Source organism: Diadema antillarum, unplaced genomic scaffold (assembly GCF_040938485.1).
Source record: "Diadema antillarum isolate AM-2024a unplaced genomic scaffold, OU_Dant_1.0 seq00000932_RagTag, whole genome shotgun sequence".
NCBI classification, from domain to species: Eukaryota; Metazoa; Echinodermata; class Echinoidea; order Diadematoida; family Diadematidae; genus Diadema; species Diadema antillarum.
The window spans coordinates 1,545,299-1,560,031 of record NW_027271783.1 but is presented as its reverse complement, the minus strand read 5'-3'; the positions used below and the strand labels follow the sequence as shown (position 1 = coordinate 1,560,031).

At 39.5% G+C, this 14,733-nt stretch overlaps 1 protein-coding gene across 1 annotated transcript in view; it reads left to right on the top strand.

Moving 5' to 3' along the window:
• The first annotated feature begins 2,315 nt into the window (after positions 1-2,315).
• LOC139741535 (zinc finger protein GLIS3-like) overlaps positions 2,316-14,733 on the top strand; it is a 146,106-nt gene continuing 133,688 nt past the window's right edge. The window contains exon 1 of the mRNA XM_071652113.1: positions 2,316-2,523. Coding sequence (XP_071508214.1) covers positions 2,319-2,523 — 205 coding nt within the window. The 5' untranslated portion in view covers positions 2,316-2,318. The remainder of the gene's footprint in view (positions 2,524-14,733) is intronic.

Sequence of the window (14,733 nt, the reverse complement as noted above, 5' to 3'; positions counted from 1 at the left end):
TATTTTTTCGCTCTGTTTATACTCACTTGCTTGGCACCGCGATTGCGGTGCTAACCCTGCTATTTTGCAAGGCCAGATAGTACCGGACTATCGGTGGGGCTAGCCCACTTTGGCAAAAACGAGTGTAAACAGAAAGTGGGCTAAGGATAGTCCCGTACCAACGGTGGGGCTAAGGCCCCCCCTTAGCCCCACCGTTGGTATGGGGCTAAGCAAAAATTTACAAGTGTAAAAAGCCCTTTATAATATGTCGTCAAACATAGAAAGTTGAGCAAAAAAAAAAAGATGGGATTCCATCGGGATTCGAACCCGAGACCTCTGGATTGCTAGCCCGGTGCTCTACCAACTGAGCTATAGAAAGCCCTAGTTCAGTGTTCATCCCAGAAACCCTAAATTCTCAATGCTGTGATGGTCAGAAGCTATAGGAGTGTGCTTTGTGTGTGACACACATGCACGCACTTAAACCTGGCATAAACCCGAAGGATAATTCAACGTGGGGATAAATGCAAGTGATCACCGAAGTGATGCAGCTTTTTGAGTATGTAACAAACGTAAACAGAAGAAAACTGACCAGAAATGAATATAATTTAGTATTGGAAAATTGAGCAAAGGTTTATACCAAGTTTAAGTGAGTGCGTTAAAATGGGACATTAGCATCTATAGTCTTATCCCCTGCACCCCTCAATGTCTTTATCATGTCTAGGTGATGAGAAATTAATAATATAATTGATAATAATGCATCAGTAATGGGTAAGAAAAGTATTGCGTTGACAATGACTCAGGTGCAATCATGTGACCAAGATGACCATCGTATTATTGCCCATAGAAACCTGGGTGTAGATGACCATTTTGTCAGTGAAATCATGACAACTTTGGTAACTTTTGTCCAGTTTTGCTCAACACCCAGCTGTGGAGTGTGTGTATCGTAGGAGTCTCAAAGGTGGGACTGGACACTAGTGCGTGCCGTCCGTCCTGTCGTGGCTTTAACTGACTGACCCTCTATTTGTCCTGGATATTCTGTCCCATTGTTGTGTCCATTGTCCAGAGCTTGTGTCCGTCTATTGCCTCCGGACAATGCATCCTTTCTTTTGCCGCTGTCCGTTTCTCACTTGCTCTGCATAGATGTAGGACTTTGCTACAGAAGTGGATCAACGGTGTGAACCCTCCACCGTAGCGGTCATCTTGACTATTGGAATCTGTACTGCTGCTTTTGAATTCAATACAAGATTTGTAGAGTTTTACTACAATAAGCAAGAAAAATGATAAGAAAATGACTCGCGGCAAAAGAAGAAAAATCAATTCATCTTTCATTCTGCATTTCATTGTTTTGTTTTTCTTTTATTGAAATTCACTTAAGCAGCACTATCTCTTTTTGCCATCTGCTCATAAAGATGTGTTGTTGTTGCTCTGGGAAATCAATTTTTTATGAGTAATGACTTGTGACCTAAAAATTTAATAGAAATGCAGTTTCCATCCACCAAAAGCAAATCAGAGTAAAGGTTGTGATTTTGGCCAGGAAATATTCCACCCAACCATATTATTTTGTAATACAGAACTGAAATTAAAATGAAGAGTGCTCAATAAAAGTTTGTGTGCTGGTACCTATTTAAGGAGGATTGCTTTGTTTTCACAGGAAAAGTTAGTCTCCTTTCCAGTTGTCATGAGTTGTAAGTTCTTGGTTAAACTACAATTTCATCCCATGCTCAAATTGGCCTTTTGAAATGATGGTACAAGTTTCTTCAAAATTGCTGCAGAAGTAAGAATACAGTAGAATTCGGCATTTCATCATTTTGATGTAAACCAGATTATTATTTTTTTTTGTATGTGTGTGAAAAAGTCTTACTTGCTTCATTACAAACTAAAAAACAGTTGATTTTATTTCTTATTTTTGCACAAACTATTGGGAGAGGTGTGAGTTGATGATGTGATTTCTCAGCTAATTTGTATACGTTGTAGGGGAGTTGCAAACACGTCTTTGGACCTGGAAATTACCACGCCTTTATAGGTTGGTGTACAAAATGTATGGTGTGTCTGATATTAAATTTGTTTCTCTCTTTATCCCAATGTCTCTCCACAGATCTTCAAATGCAACAATGAGTAGCCACGAGCAGCAAGATCAACATCACTCACCAGGAAGCGACAGCGAGAGCCTGATCGGCAACGGACACGCCCTGGGTTGTACCCCTCCGGACTCGTCCCCGCCCCTTGCTGGCCAGACTCAGATGGGGCTGGGGGCACATGGAGACCGGCCGATCCCGCCCATCCGCGTGCAGAGCGGCACGCCCTGCCCGCCCTCCGCCTCGCAGACACCCGTTCCCCAAATGCGGACAATCAAGCAGGAAGGGTTAGAGCAGACGGATGGGGGCTATTGTGGGAACGTGGAACCCCTTCCGGCTCTCTCATCGCAGAGCTGTGCCGTCACTAACGGCAAACCGCCGGAGGTGCTAAAAAATGGACTGCAACAGAACCGGGAAGGAGATGCGAATAGTAGCTATGGAGATGGCAGTCACTTTGAAAAGAATAAGGGTAAGACATGATTTCCATTTGATCCAACAAACCACCCCATTTACCCATGAAATGTGTATACAAAGTAGAATTCAGCCTGTCAGCTTTTGCAGAAATGTGACGGTTTTGTTGTTTTTGTGCAAATTAATCAATTTGATTTAGAAGTAACGAGCATATTTCGAGAGAAAAGCGTCAAACATTCTTGTAAGTACTTGTTTTTTAGTGAGGAGGCATGTGTGATTCAGATATGATCAGTATAGACTGAGAACCAAGGACCACAATGTTCATAGAATACTTTCCATGAACCTTTCTGGAGCTGATGTTTTATCTTGAAGTAAAGAGTTGGTAGGAATAATATCTAATAGAAACATTTCCAAAGTTCTTTTAAATCTACAATACTGTCAGCAAGAAAACCTGAATAAGGTGAAGTGGGTACATTCACAGATTTTCACTTGCTTGAAACATTTTAAAGGTGCATGGTCGCGGTGTTTTAGTCAAATGCGTACGCGGGCACGCGGCGCAAGCTTCCTATAGAGACCTACGCTATCAACTCCTTTTTAGCTCTTACGCTTTGTCCCACTTCCCCGAGTCCGAAGAAGTCTGAACCGCTGTAGTCAGTGGTCCGATCTCAGTTCGGCTCATGATTCGGCTGAGGGGGATGACAGCTTTAGCAAACTTCTTTTGTGATGTCATAATAACAAGCACATATGCACGCACCCTGGCATTACTACAGACTGCACGATGCGCAGAGAAGACAACTAAGGCAACGTTACTTGGCAACACCTACACACTTTACTCTTGATGACAGCTCAACTTCGGTAATCTTCGTATCAATGCTAACGGTGATCGGCAGTATCATCAACAGCGCCCTCTACACTACCGGGACTATGCCCCTTTAATGATTATTATCACTTCTAGTTGTCAAAGCTTCATCTTTACATCAGAGAATACTTCATGCACGTAGGACCACGCATTTCAGATTTGTCAAACGGGAAACGTTTTCTAAACAATGCTCTTGTGGAAAAGCATGTAAGATTTCTTGCCATGTGTTAATAGCTGATTGTCAGTTACACTAGCTCTTTATTTGCATCCATCATCCATGGCGAAATACGCCAGTTGGCATTTGCGACATCTGTACTTCATGCTTCTGTACTTCTTTCTGTATCTTTCTGTATCTTCCTGTATCTTTATGTATCTCTCACGTTCTCTCTCTTTCTCTGATGTTCTTCCTCATCCTTTCATTTGCGTCTGTCCTCAAGGAAACTTGCCCTATCAGTTTGATCTCGTTCCACAAAAAATGAATAGCGTCAGTTACATTCAAATTTTTCAGCTATAAAAAATGTTTTGCCATTTCCTGACAATGGATGCCTTTGATCTGTGGCAGGATCGTTTGTCATCGTTCATTTTGTGTTTAATTCTCCTTCTTCCTCCTTTTTTCGCTCCTTTTGAGAGAGTAGTTCACTGGTCTGTTGGAAGTCTTTTTGCATAGAAAAAGCATATTTTCTTGTGGACACATTGTTGTTGCTATTGCAATGGATTTTAGAAAGCAATGCGCCAACCCACATGCACAGTCTGCTCCTATTCTTCTCAAGAAGTTTACAAAAGATTCTGAGGAATGGCCAGAAGTTGGCTGCTGTGTCATGACAAGATAATGGCATACTTCATGGAAAAGAATGGGGAGAATTGGTTTCAGGTCGAGATTGGGTCATGGATAGCATTTACAAAGATTCCCGAATTTTTGCATTTTCATAGAGATAGGAAGAGAAAAATAGGGAGGAAGAGGGGGAGAGAGAAATATACCCTAGAGATCACAATAAGGGGGGGGGGGAGGAATAGAGCGGGAGTGGGTGCCCCTTTGAGTATCTGGTAAAAACAGAGATAGCCTAGGGTAATAGTGGAGACAGCTCAGTTGATATGCCATAGAAATATGCAGTTTGTTTGGGATTGTTGTGTCTGCATTCTGTCAAATCTGTGATATAACTGTACTATAAATGTGTAATACCTTTCTGTGTATACCTTGACAACGTTTCAAATTGGTGATTGAGTTTCGTGCTCACTTTTCTAACCTGAATCTGATGCAAGCAAGCAAACGTTTTATGATTTATTTTTAGGACAATGGTTGAAAAAAGTGCCACATTTTTATTTGAAATACCCTTTTTTCGGGGGGGGGGGGGGGGGGGGGGGGGGCGGGGGGGACAGAATGGTATTCAGGAATTTTACCTGCCCATTCATCTTTGACACTGGTTAACCCTTATTGTGCCTGTAACTTCTGACAGTGCATACAATGCTATGGGGTTTCCTATGCCAATCAAAACTCAAAGCATACAGAGGGTTGAATTTCAAAGCTCCCCACTCATACTTCTACTTTCAGAGTTGATATCTGCTGTTCAAGTTTACCGTAATGACATTAGAAAAATCAGACAGATGAATGGAATACTTTGGAAGTGGATATTTTTGTGTGAATAATTTTTCACGCTTGGCGAGGGAAGATGAGTTTGGTGTGTTCTTAATTCTGTGGAATGAAGATATGAACTACAGTGTACTGGAACATAAAAAATGTATGGCAAGCAAAAATATTTGGATGCTTTTATTTATGTGCTGGCTTCTGGTTGTGCGAAATGCAAAAAGATTTCCACTTTTACAGTAGCAGAGGGTTTATCAAACTCAGACCTGAAATAAGAAAGTAACTGAACTGTACATTACCCTGGCTTCAGAACTCAGTAAAATTTCCATGAATATAGTCATAACTGTTGTTCTGATGCCAATAGAATATTTCTTGACAAGCAGTCTCATAGATTTGTTTTTTTCTTGAAGGCAATGAATGCCAGCTGATGTGAGTCATGATTTCATTGAAAAAATTCTGATTCAGTCAGAAAATTTTTGTCTGGAAAAGATTGTGTCATTGTGGCATTGCAAGCACAATCACATTTTCATTTCATGCTAAAAGTGTGCTTAGCTGTATCACATGTAGATTTGATATTCTTTTTCTTTTCTTTTTCTTGCATGATGGGTTTATACACAAACGGATACTGAGTAATTCCATGTACGCTTTTCTCGTACTCTCAATTCAGACTTTTTAGCTCACCTGAGCCAAAAATTGCGATTACTCATTGTTTGGCATCTGTTCTCTGGTGTGTAAATGGGAAGAAATAGGGAGCCAGTTTTTACACTTTGTCGTCATTTTAAAAATGCATGGTCAAATTCTCTACATAGAAATAGATACTAGATAGAATATGATGGAATCCAAATGAACATCATGCCCATAGAAGCCCTCAAAGCTGCCCCCCTCCCCCATAATGTTCTCAGGTAATAGTCTGTAAGACTCGGTGAAAGGTGAACTTATTCTGATACTCAGGTGAGCATGAGACCCCCCGGGTCTCTTGTCTTTGAACTCAGAATTAGAGGATCATTCTTAAGGTTTTTAGATTGATATCCTTTTCTCCACCACCTACCATCACTCACTTACCATCTCAAGTATTACAAGCATTCCTTTGACATTGTAAAGACATCCATTAATGAATGATGCGTGTTCATTAGCTGTGGACGACATCGCGTCAAGAAGGCCGCCGAATACAGGCGAGCGCAGTCAGCGTAGAGAAATGACAGTGAGGGGATCAAGTTGGAGACATCTTTGAAAGGGCTTGTCAATTCATGGAGGTTGAATAGGGGGATTTACCTCTCTTTTGTGTGATATTTGTTGATGAAGTGCTGATAACATTCTCTCATTCCCGTTGTTTGCCATCAGCAGTTCAAATTATCAGGCCGGAATCAAGTTTTGTGTAGCCGATTCCCTTTTTGGGAAGCTGTTGCGAAATACCAGTTCGTGGGCGTGTCGGTGCTGAATACATCCTCTTTGTCCAAATCCAAGGCACTCCTGGGTCGTCATTATCACTCTCACCTTTCATTCCGCTGAATCTGTCGTTTATTTTCGTCGCGCTACTCTTCCGTATCTGCTCAGTTTTTGGGCACAGCTTATTTGCGCCTGCCCCTAGAAGAATCCCCTATATCTTCTATAGGTGCCCCTGGCTTCTAATGTGACTATTTTTATTCTTCCTTTAAGTTGGTTCCAGGCCGTTGCTACCCAAGATCAGATAAGGTGAATCGATCAGGTTTTTGTCATTTCTTTTTTGGGGGGAGGTGGGGATAGAAAGATGAACCGAAATCTTTCACTCAGAGACCCAACTGCCGCAAGAATCCGCTCTACTCAAGTGAAGCCAGTTGTTCTGGTAATTATTAGGAGAACTGGTTCACCTGTGTTATTTTCATTTCTATCAGCGAGATGAATGCCGTTCCCATTTGTCCAAATGGGATTAATTTGTGCACATCGCTATGGGACAATGCACATGCACCAACTGTTTAGCCCTACTGAATGGAGGGGTAAAGAAAGGGGGTATGCATCTTTAACACTGTAACCAATGTCCATGAAGGCATGAATTCAGGGCAGTCTTTCCCTTTATGCTTCTTCTTTTAATCATTTTATCAGCCTTCAGTGGTCTTGAAAAAGATTGCGCTAAATTTCATCAATCATATCACTATCAGGAGAGTCATTGCTTGCGGCCACTGTGCCCCATTTTTGCTCAGCTGTGCACTTTTATGGGAGGGAGAGCCAGGGTTTGTGTAAGCTTTGCTATAAACTTTCCATAAAGTAGATAACTGGGTGATTTCCATTCATATGAAAGCTGTCTCCCATTTGCAAATGTATTCAAATTTATTGCTTTTTCTGACCCATTTACATACCTTGTGAACAGACTATAACTTTAACAAATTTTACAAGCTTATTTTATACACAGAGAATTAACCCAAGAGAAAATTGAGATTGCGAAAAGACAAGCAGAAGATCAGCATGAATAAATGGAAAAGTTTAAAGGGGATGGCTAGTCACTGATCAGTGGGAATCAGTGGGAATGCTGGGGGATGATTGTTCCAATCCTTTTGGAATTCATTTAAGAGTACATTATATATCTATTGTTGTGTGAAAATTATTTGCTTCAGAATGGTCTCATATTCAAGTAATGTGCAGTTCAATGTTTCCACATTAGCATGCCTCTACAGTGTCGGGGCGATCGTTAACGGCTGTTAACTGCCCTGGAAACATTGAACTGCACATCACTTGAATATGAGACCATTCTGAAGCAAATAATTTTCACACAACAATATATATAATGTACTCTTAAATGAATCCCACAGGGATTGGAACAATCATCCCCCGGCATTCCCATTGATTCCCACTGATCAGTTACTGTACTAGCCATCCCCTTTAAGACTTTCCAATTTCTTTAAAGTCATCCAAATTTTTTTATGAAGTTCTTCCGTCTAGATGTTTTCATTGCAACTGATTGACAAATTGCCCTACATCGACGTAAAACAAAGCAGTACCCGCTGCATGCTATAAGGATTAGAACCAACACTTGCTGTCGGGCGAAAGCTCGGTGGTCTAGTGGAGATGACGCCTGTCCGGTGATCAGGAGGTCGTGGGTTCGAATCCTGCTCGAGTATGTACGCCCATGGTTCTTTAAAGTCATTTGACATGGCATTTATGTCTACCTCAAATATATTTAACATTTTCTCTTAATATTCTGTTGTTCATTACAGTGTCTAAAATTGATACTAAGTTTTTCCTTTTTTGACAGCACACTTTAAGAATAATATTCTGCATACTTTACATTTGAGGTATTTTGAATAACAAATGGCAAGTATTTCCTATTGCAGTAGACTTGCATTGTTCATGCACGAGTGTTTACACACGAAATATATATCATGTTCTGCATTGTACAATGCACATTTTTGACATTCATTTGACATTCAATCAATACAAGCATTCTTGTATGTTGCATTTGAAGACTGATGATTTATAGTACTTGCCATGTCCTCAATTGACACTGTTTTGAAATTTGAAAACATGTCACTGTCTTGTTTTGACTGTAGGTTGAATTCCATGCAATGCTCCTATTGATAGGCAGGAATTTAAGGGGGGGGGGGAGGGGTGTTTCTATCCTGGCTTTTCCAAGAGTTCATTAAACATAGGAAATTATGTCTCATTTCAAATAGCTGCCACATCGTCTGGGCTGTACAGTTACTTCATGCTTCATCTGTTTGTTTAAAAAAATGTTGCACCATGTCTTAGAAAGCAACATATATGTTTTGTGATTGTGCTCAAAACAAATATCAGAGAAATAATGATCTCTTTTTGTGTCCTCATACAAGAATTAGGCCTAACAGTTATCATCGTACCGCAGATTGATTAAATAATAAAAAATAGTTAATTTTTGGTTGTGTTTGAATGCGACTACTTACTTTATAAATATTAATCTTCGTTTTTTGAAAAAGAATGTTTGACTGGAAGAAAAATCCTCCCAGTGTCTGCACATGTTGTCACGTAGATTTTGACAAGATGAAAAATCTCTAAAAGTGTTCCTGTTTATGATCAAGTTCTCGGAAATCAGTGCATGAGTTTTGCTGTGATGCAAAGGAATATGATTAAAGATTTGAATGACATGTGTATAACTTAATACCATTACTGTAAACACAATCGTAGGGTCTATTTCTGTCCATCACAAGCTTGCGGGATGTGGCAGAAATATGTAAACATCACCATGTGTGTGTGTTGTGCGATGATCCCTGTATGAGGCACCAAGATCAAAATACATCCAGAGGTCGGCGCGCCCAGATGTTGCTTTGCGTTTCCTTGTCACTTTATGCCACGGGCGTGACCACTCCTTCGTAAAGAATCCCAAAGTGTAGGATTTAAAGTCTGCGATTCTCTTCTGGCGTGAACGGATGTGAAACTATTCAAGACGAGTAAACATTACTCAATTTGGAACAAAGAATTCGACCAACCAGTGATTTTTTTTTTGTCCATTTTATCGATGATCAAGTGATCTGTAGTGATTCTTTTCTGCTTGCCATCTGTTCAGTTGAATTTGCATGTTGTTTATCATTTATTCCAAAGATAATTTTTCAGATAATTTACCTTCATAATCACTCCCCCCCCCCCCCCCCCCGCACAAAAGAAATGAAATGTGCAATACCATTCCTGTAGAAGGGGAAATGTGTAGAAGATTTATAGTCATTTTAACATGTTTTAATTGAGCAAACTACAGCGACTTACAAATGAAAAATTTCCAGTTTAGAAGCATTTTCAGATTTTGACATTCGTACCGGAGGTAGTTTAGATCTTAAACTCTTAATTTTTGTACCAATATCATGCTTTAAACTCTTTTATTTTTCAGCCTAATTACCTTTTTTGTGCATAATTCAGTTATAATGTCTGTGCGGTCTTAGGGTTAGCATTTCAGCGGGTCACATTTGATATTAAAATGTTGTCATTCAAACTTGATATGTCCTAAAAGCTTACAAGTTTTCTAAGATAAATGGTAGATCTCAGTGAGGGAAATATGTTTTGTTTTGTTTTGTTTTTTGTTTTTGTCCCAAGTGGAAATATAACTGTACTGAGCTTATCAATTATTTGAACTTTACATCATCTCCTTTTCTCTTCTCGTACAAGGCCCCAGAGAATCAGGTACTTATGCTGCATTTGTGGTGGGCTTTCAATAGTGTTAAAAGAAGTCTCGAAGCATGGAAGGGTATATGTGATTACAAAATTCACTCATATGTGCAGGTTAAGAACAAATGGTGAATCATACCCTCATGGCTACTTGCAGTTTGAAATATAAAGAAAAATTCATAAATGAGAAAGAAAGGATGGGTAATTTTTGTAGGGGAAAAAAAAAAACCCAGAAGGTAAAAAACAGCTTGAAGGCATGCAATGGAATTGAATACACCCAGGACACAATGGTCCGTGTTGAACCAGAAGTCTAGGTTGACCTCTGACCTAGCGGCTGGTCGGTGGCATTGAAATAGCAAAGGAATAACTGTCAGTGATATGCTGATGGGGGAGGGTGATAGGATTCAGGACATTGTGATCGGTGGAGACGGCTAAAAGATGCGCCAACCAGATAACATACAGGTCGACACTTTATCCACGTCGAAGCCCTCCATTAGCCATGGTGAATGGATGTAAGACAGGATCCTGATTTACGAGAATAGATCGTTGGAGAAAAGATTGTTGCATATGAGGAGAGGCAATGAGCGTAAACAGTAAACACATTTTATAGCAACATGATGCACATTCCATGTTAATTAGCGGTATCTTCAAGGGTGTTGTACCGTGTGTAGTCATGACATTTCATAAACAAGGGTTTTCCCCCCAAGGGTTTGGCGGCAATTTTTACTTTTGTAAAAGGCTAACTTGCTCACTCGTGATAATCAATGAAATAAGTTCAACACTTGTCTGATCATCTTTTGAATGAATTTTAATGAATATTTACAATAGATCAGTTCTGTAATGTATTCAGATTTTCTGCATGCTTTGTTCACAAAAGTTGCCCTTAACCACCACAAAGCTTGCCGGAGACTTGCCGGACATAGAACAACTACTTGTAAAAGTGGATATTTTCGCACGATTAATTTTTTATGCTCAGTGGGGCAAGGAGAGTTTTGTGTGTTTTTAATTCTGGGGAATCAAGACAGCCACTCCTGGAACATACAGCAAGCAAAAATATTCATGTGCTTTCATTTTTGTGCTAGTTTCTGGTTGCGCGAAATGCGTGAAAATTTCCACTTTTACAGTAAGTGAATTCTTGCCTGTGGAAGGTAATTAGAGGAAGCATGGGTATGAAATGCCTCATTACTAGGCTGTTTGAAAAGAAACATCGAGAAATTGTGATGAATGACAGAAATAGTCTATTTCGTAGTGTGCCACTAAGAATTGTATGCCAATGGTTGAAATCAATAAAACATATAAATAAATTTAAAAAAAGAATGAAGGGAGTGATTTATTTCACATTCCTAAGCAAGTAGCTAAGAGCAACAGTAGACATAATACATTAATGCTCTGTCAAAATCAAACCATTTGATGACTTTTGATAATTGGAAGGCCCATGGAACCTTGCAGAGTTCCAAAATGCAAATTAGGAGACCAAATTGACCAATCAGAAATGAGCAAATTATATTCAAATATTAGACAAGCTCACTACAAGCTTGTAAGCTTGCGGCATAATAGGTAGGTTTTGTAGTCAATAGGATGAAATCTATTTATACAGGAATGAATCATGGCTTCACTGTCATGAATTGTATGTTAATGATTCAACATTGGAGAAAAGTTGAAACATGAATTATTTCTACTCATAAATGTTTAACCTGGCATTTCAAAATTATGCCAAGTTCTCAAGATTTCTCTCTTGCGAGATGGTTTTAACGCAAAGATTTTTCCCCCTCGATTTTAGCCCGTTCTCTTTCTTTATTTGACCTTATTGTAGTTCAGAGTCAGAGTTTTCGGTGACCTTGCACTTTATGTTGGCAACAAGGTCAAAGTCCTGGAGGCATCACCAGCATACCGCCAACAGCGCTCATGGACCTGGAACTAATGTAGTCCCATCTCTCTGGTCCATAAAGCGGCTTAATTTGATTGTCGAACAAAAACGAGGGAGATTAATCGCCCCAGCTCACATGCACACAGTTAACGTCATCACCTTTTTTTCTGACTTTGATTCTGGTTCAACAGATGGAAGAAATTTTCTTGATCGGGTTTTTTTGACGAAGGGAGAAAATCAACAGGTCCATTCCCCTTTCTATTTCGTGAAGAATTCAACACTGATATGGCGGTATGGGTCTTTGATCATTGGGGGACTAATTTCTATTGTGGGCTGAAGACCAAAGATGGTGGTATCATAAAAGTTTGTGAAGCCAGAGCAGCTCTGGAAAAATGCCCCTGTTGCTGATCTGTTATGGTGTCTGAATGATTTTTCGCAGGTCTCTAATCGCGCATGAGGAACCATGCAGCACCGCTAGGACACTTGCAGGTGGACAATGAAAGGGGGTGAAAGACACATTTCAGGGCTTCTTGAGAGGGGTGAAAAGAAACAATGGTGGACAAGTGGTATTGGTGGGAGGCGAAAGAATGGAGGAGGGGCATGCTGTTGGAATACAGAGGTGTAACATGAGGATTAGTTCTTTGATCTCATTGTATTACCCTTAGCAGTGGCTCCTCCCACTTTACTCCAGTGCTGCTCAGTGAGGAGGATTCTTTAGGTGAAGCGATTGTGAGAGCTGATTTTTTGCTGACTGCAGTATGATTAATTCGTATTCTCGTATTAAAGTGTGATCCCTGTGAAGGTGACTGATGCAGGGGAGCAGCAATCTGGGTGTGGCTGTGGATTCATTTTTTTTTCTGGTTAATAAAGTGGGATATTTGATTTTTATCATTAGCCATGTATCATTTTTGCAGTGAGTGTGTATTTTGAAGATTGCCTTTTAATAGCTTGAATGGCTTGACCTTAGATGCAGTAATTAGAAATTCTTATGTTTCTTGATGGGTTGAACCAGACTGATTACTGTAAAATTCAGCAGCAACCAACAACTCTTTTTACTAGAAACCACTTTCACTCATGTGTTGGTGTAGAGACAGGGAAGCAAGTGGTTTTTTCCATTTTATGCAAAAACAAATAAATAGAGAGCATTACTGTGATTTGACACTCAATTTAGCTATTTACCCTACTTCATCAACTTGCAAAACCACTGAGAGATCACTCACATTCACACATCCACACAAAATGTTTATTGACACACATTATACACAAGCACTTATCCACATCTTAAATGCATACACACATGTGTTATACCTCATTGAAGACCAGAATATTGTATGATTTATATCCCAAACCGTTCATGCATGAATTGAAAGAGCTAGCTCCTACTGTTTGCGCCCTCTAGAGCCGATTAGATCATGTACTATAACTTCTTGAATGATGCTGAATGTACTCTTTCTTGGTTTGTAAGCAGAATTACAACATTGATCTTTCTTATCCTTAAACATGGCACATGCATGGATGCATATGTTGTGCCTGTTGGAATTACCAACTGGTTTGACAGATTAATAGACCTGTACAGTTGTATGGAGAAGGTTATTGGTAGATACACGTGTAGGATGAATAAAAGAATCTTCAGCTTGGTGAAATAAGGCATCAAATTCACCCCTCCCTAGTATGCTTCATAGACTTTAGATATCATAACATATTTTCATTTCCGAGCGTAATGAGGGAACACATGTAAATGTATCATTCTTATATGTCAGCAACAATTGAAGACAGGTGCACTATTTGTAAAACATGAAATCATGAAATTTCTCATGATATTTCCTTTATATTCTGACATCATAAACTGCAGTAACACTGGCTTTAAAAATACATCACTTTTTCGAAGGATCGTTTGATTACTCTCAGACTTTTCCGATCAATGAATTCTTTTGATAGTTTTGTAGTGACTGAATGCACATTTTATGCTTGGGGCAAATTATTCGCTATTAAAGGGTACAGCACCCTGAAGAATTCATGGAATGGGCAAACTTATGAAATCAGCTGCGTGTCTTTCTCCGTGCGTAATGACGGAAAATATAAACTCTGCCACGCGAAAAGAGGTGCAGTTTTTGGTGTGAATGATAGATCTGATCCGATGGTTTCCATAAGAAAGAGGTTGATTGGGCTAATGCAGGCGTTTAATCGGCTTAAGTGCAAAATGGATATGACCAACAGGTGTGGATAAATTTGTTTTTGCAGGTAAAGATGTTGACAGGCTGTAAGGGAATGAGACAAAGTAGATTGTGATATAGATATAACACCCTTTTTTTTCAGTTGTAACCTCAAAAAATAGAGGAGGTGCTCGTAGGATGTGGAAAAACAAAATTGTAAAAAATGTCATGTCAGAGGGTTTTGTAAACAAATATTTACTTGATCCAAAAGAAGGGGGGAGTGATACTACCTGTCTTTTAAAGAAAAATGAGAAAAAATTCTTTGATGTACGTGTTCAATACTGGCCATTTTTGTAAGATGCCAGTGCCCCAGATACATGCCTGGGGTGAATTGCTCGAAGTGAGTTGAAATTTATTTGTGTTTTGAACCAGATGACAGCTGTCACAAAGTGCGAAAGCTTAATTCTTTCTGTTTTGGCAATAAAAAAGTTGATGTAAGATTTTATGGTGTCAGCACCCTCAGGAAATCTTGAATTTTGTTCCCATTTACTTTGTGCAGTCAAACATTCACACACAATGTTTGTATGCATGCTTGTATGTGTGAGTGCACATGTGCTTTTAAATTGATGACCTTGCCCTTTCATGTAGCATCAGTGATAATGTTGTAAGACTTAAAGTTCAAAAGCTTGATGAAAATGATGAAAATA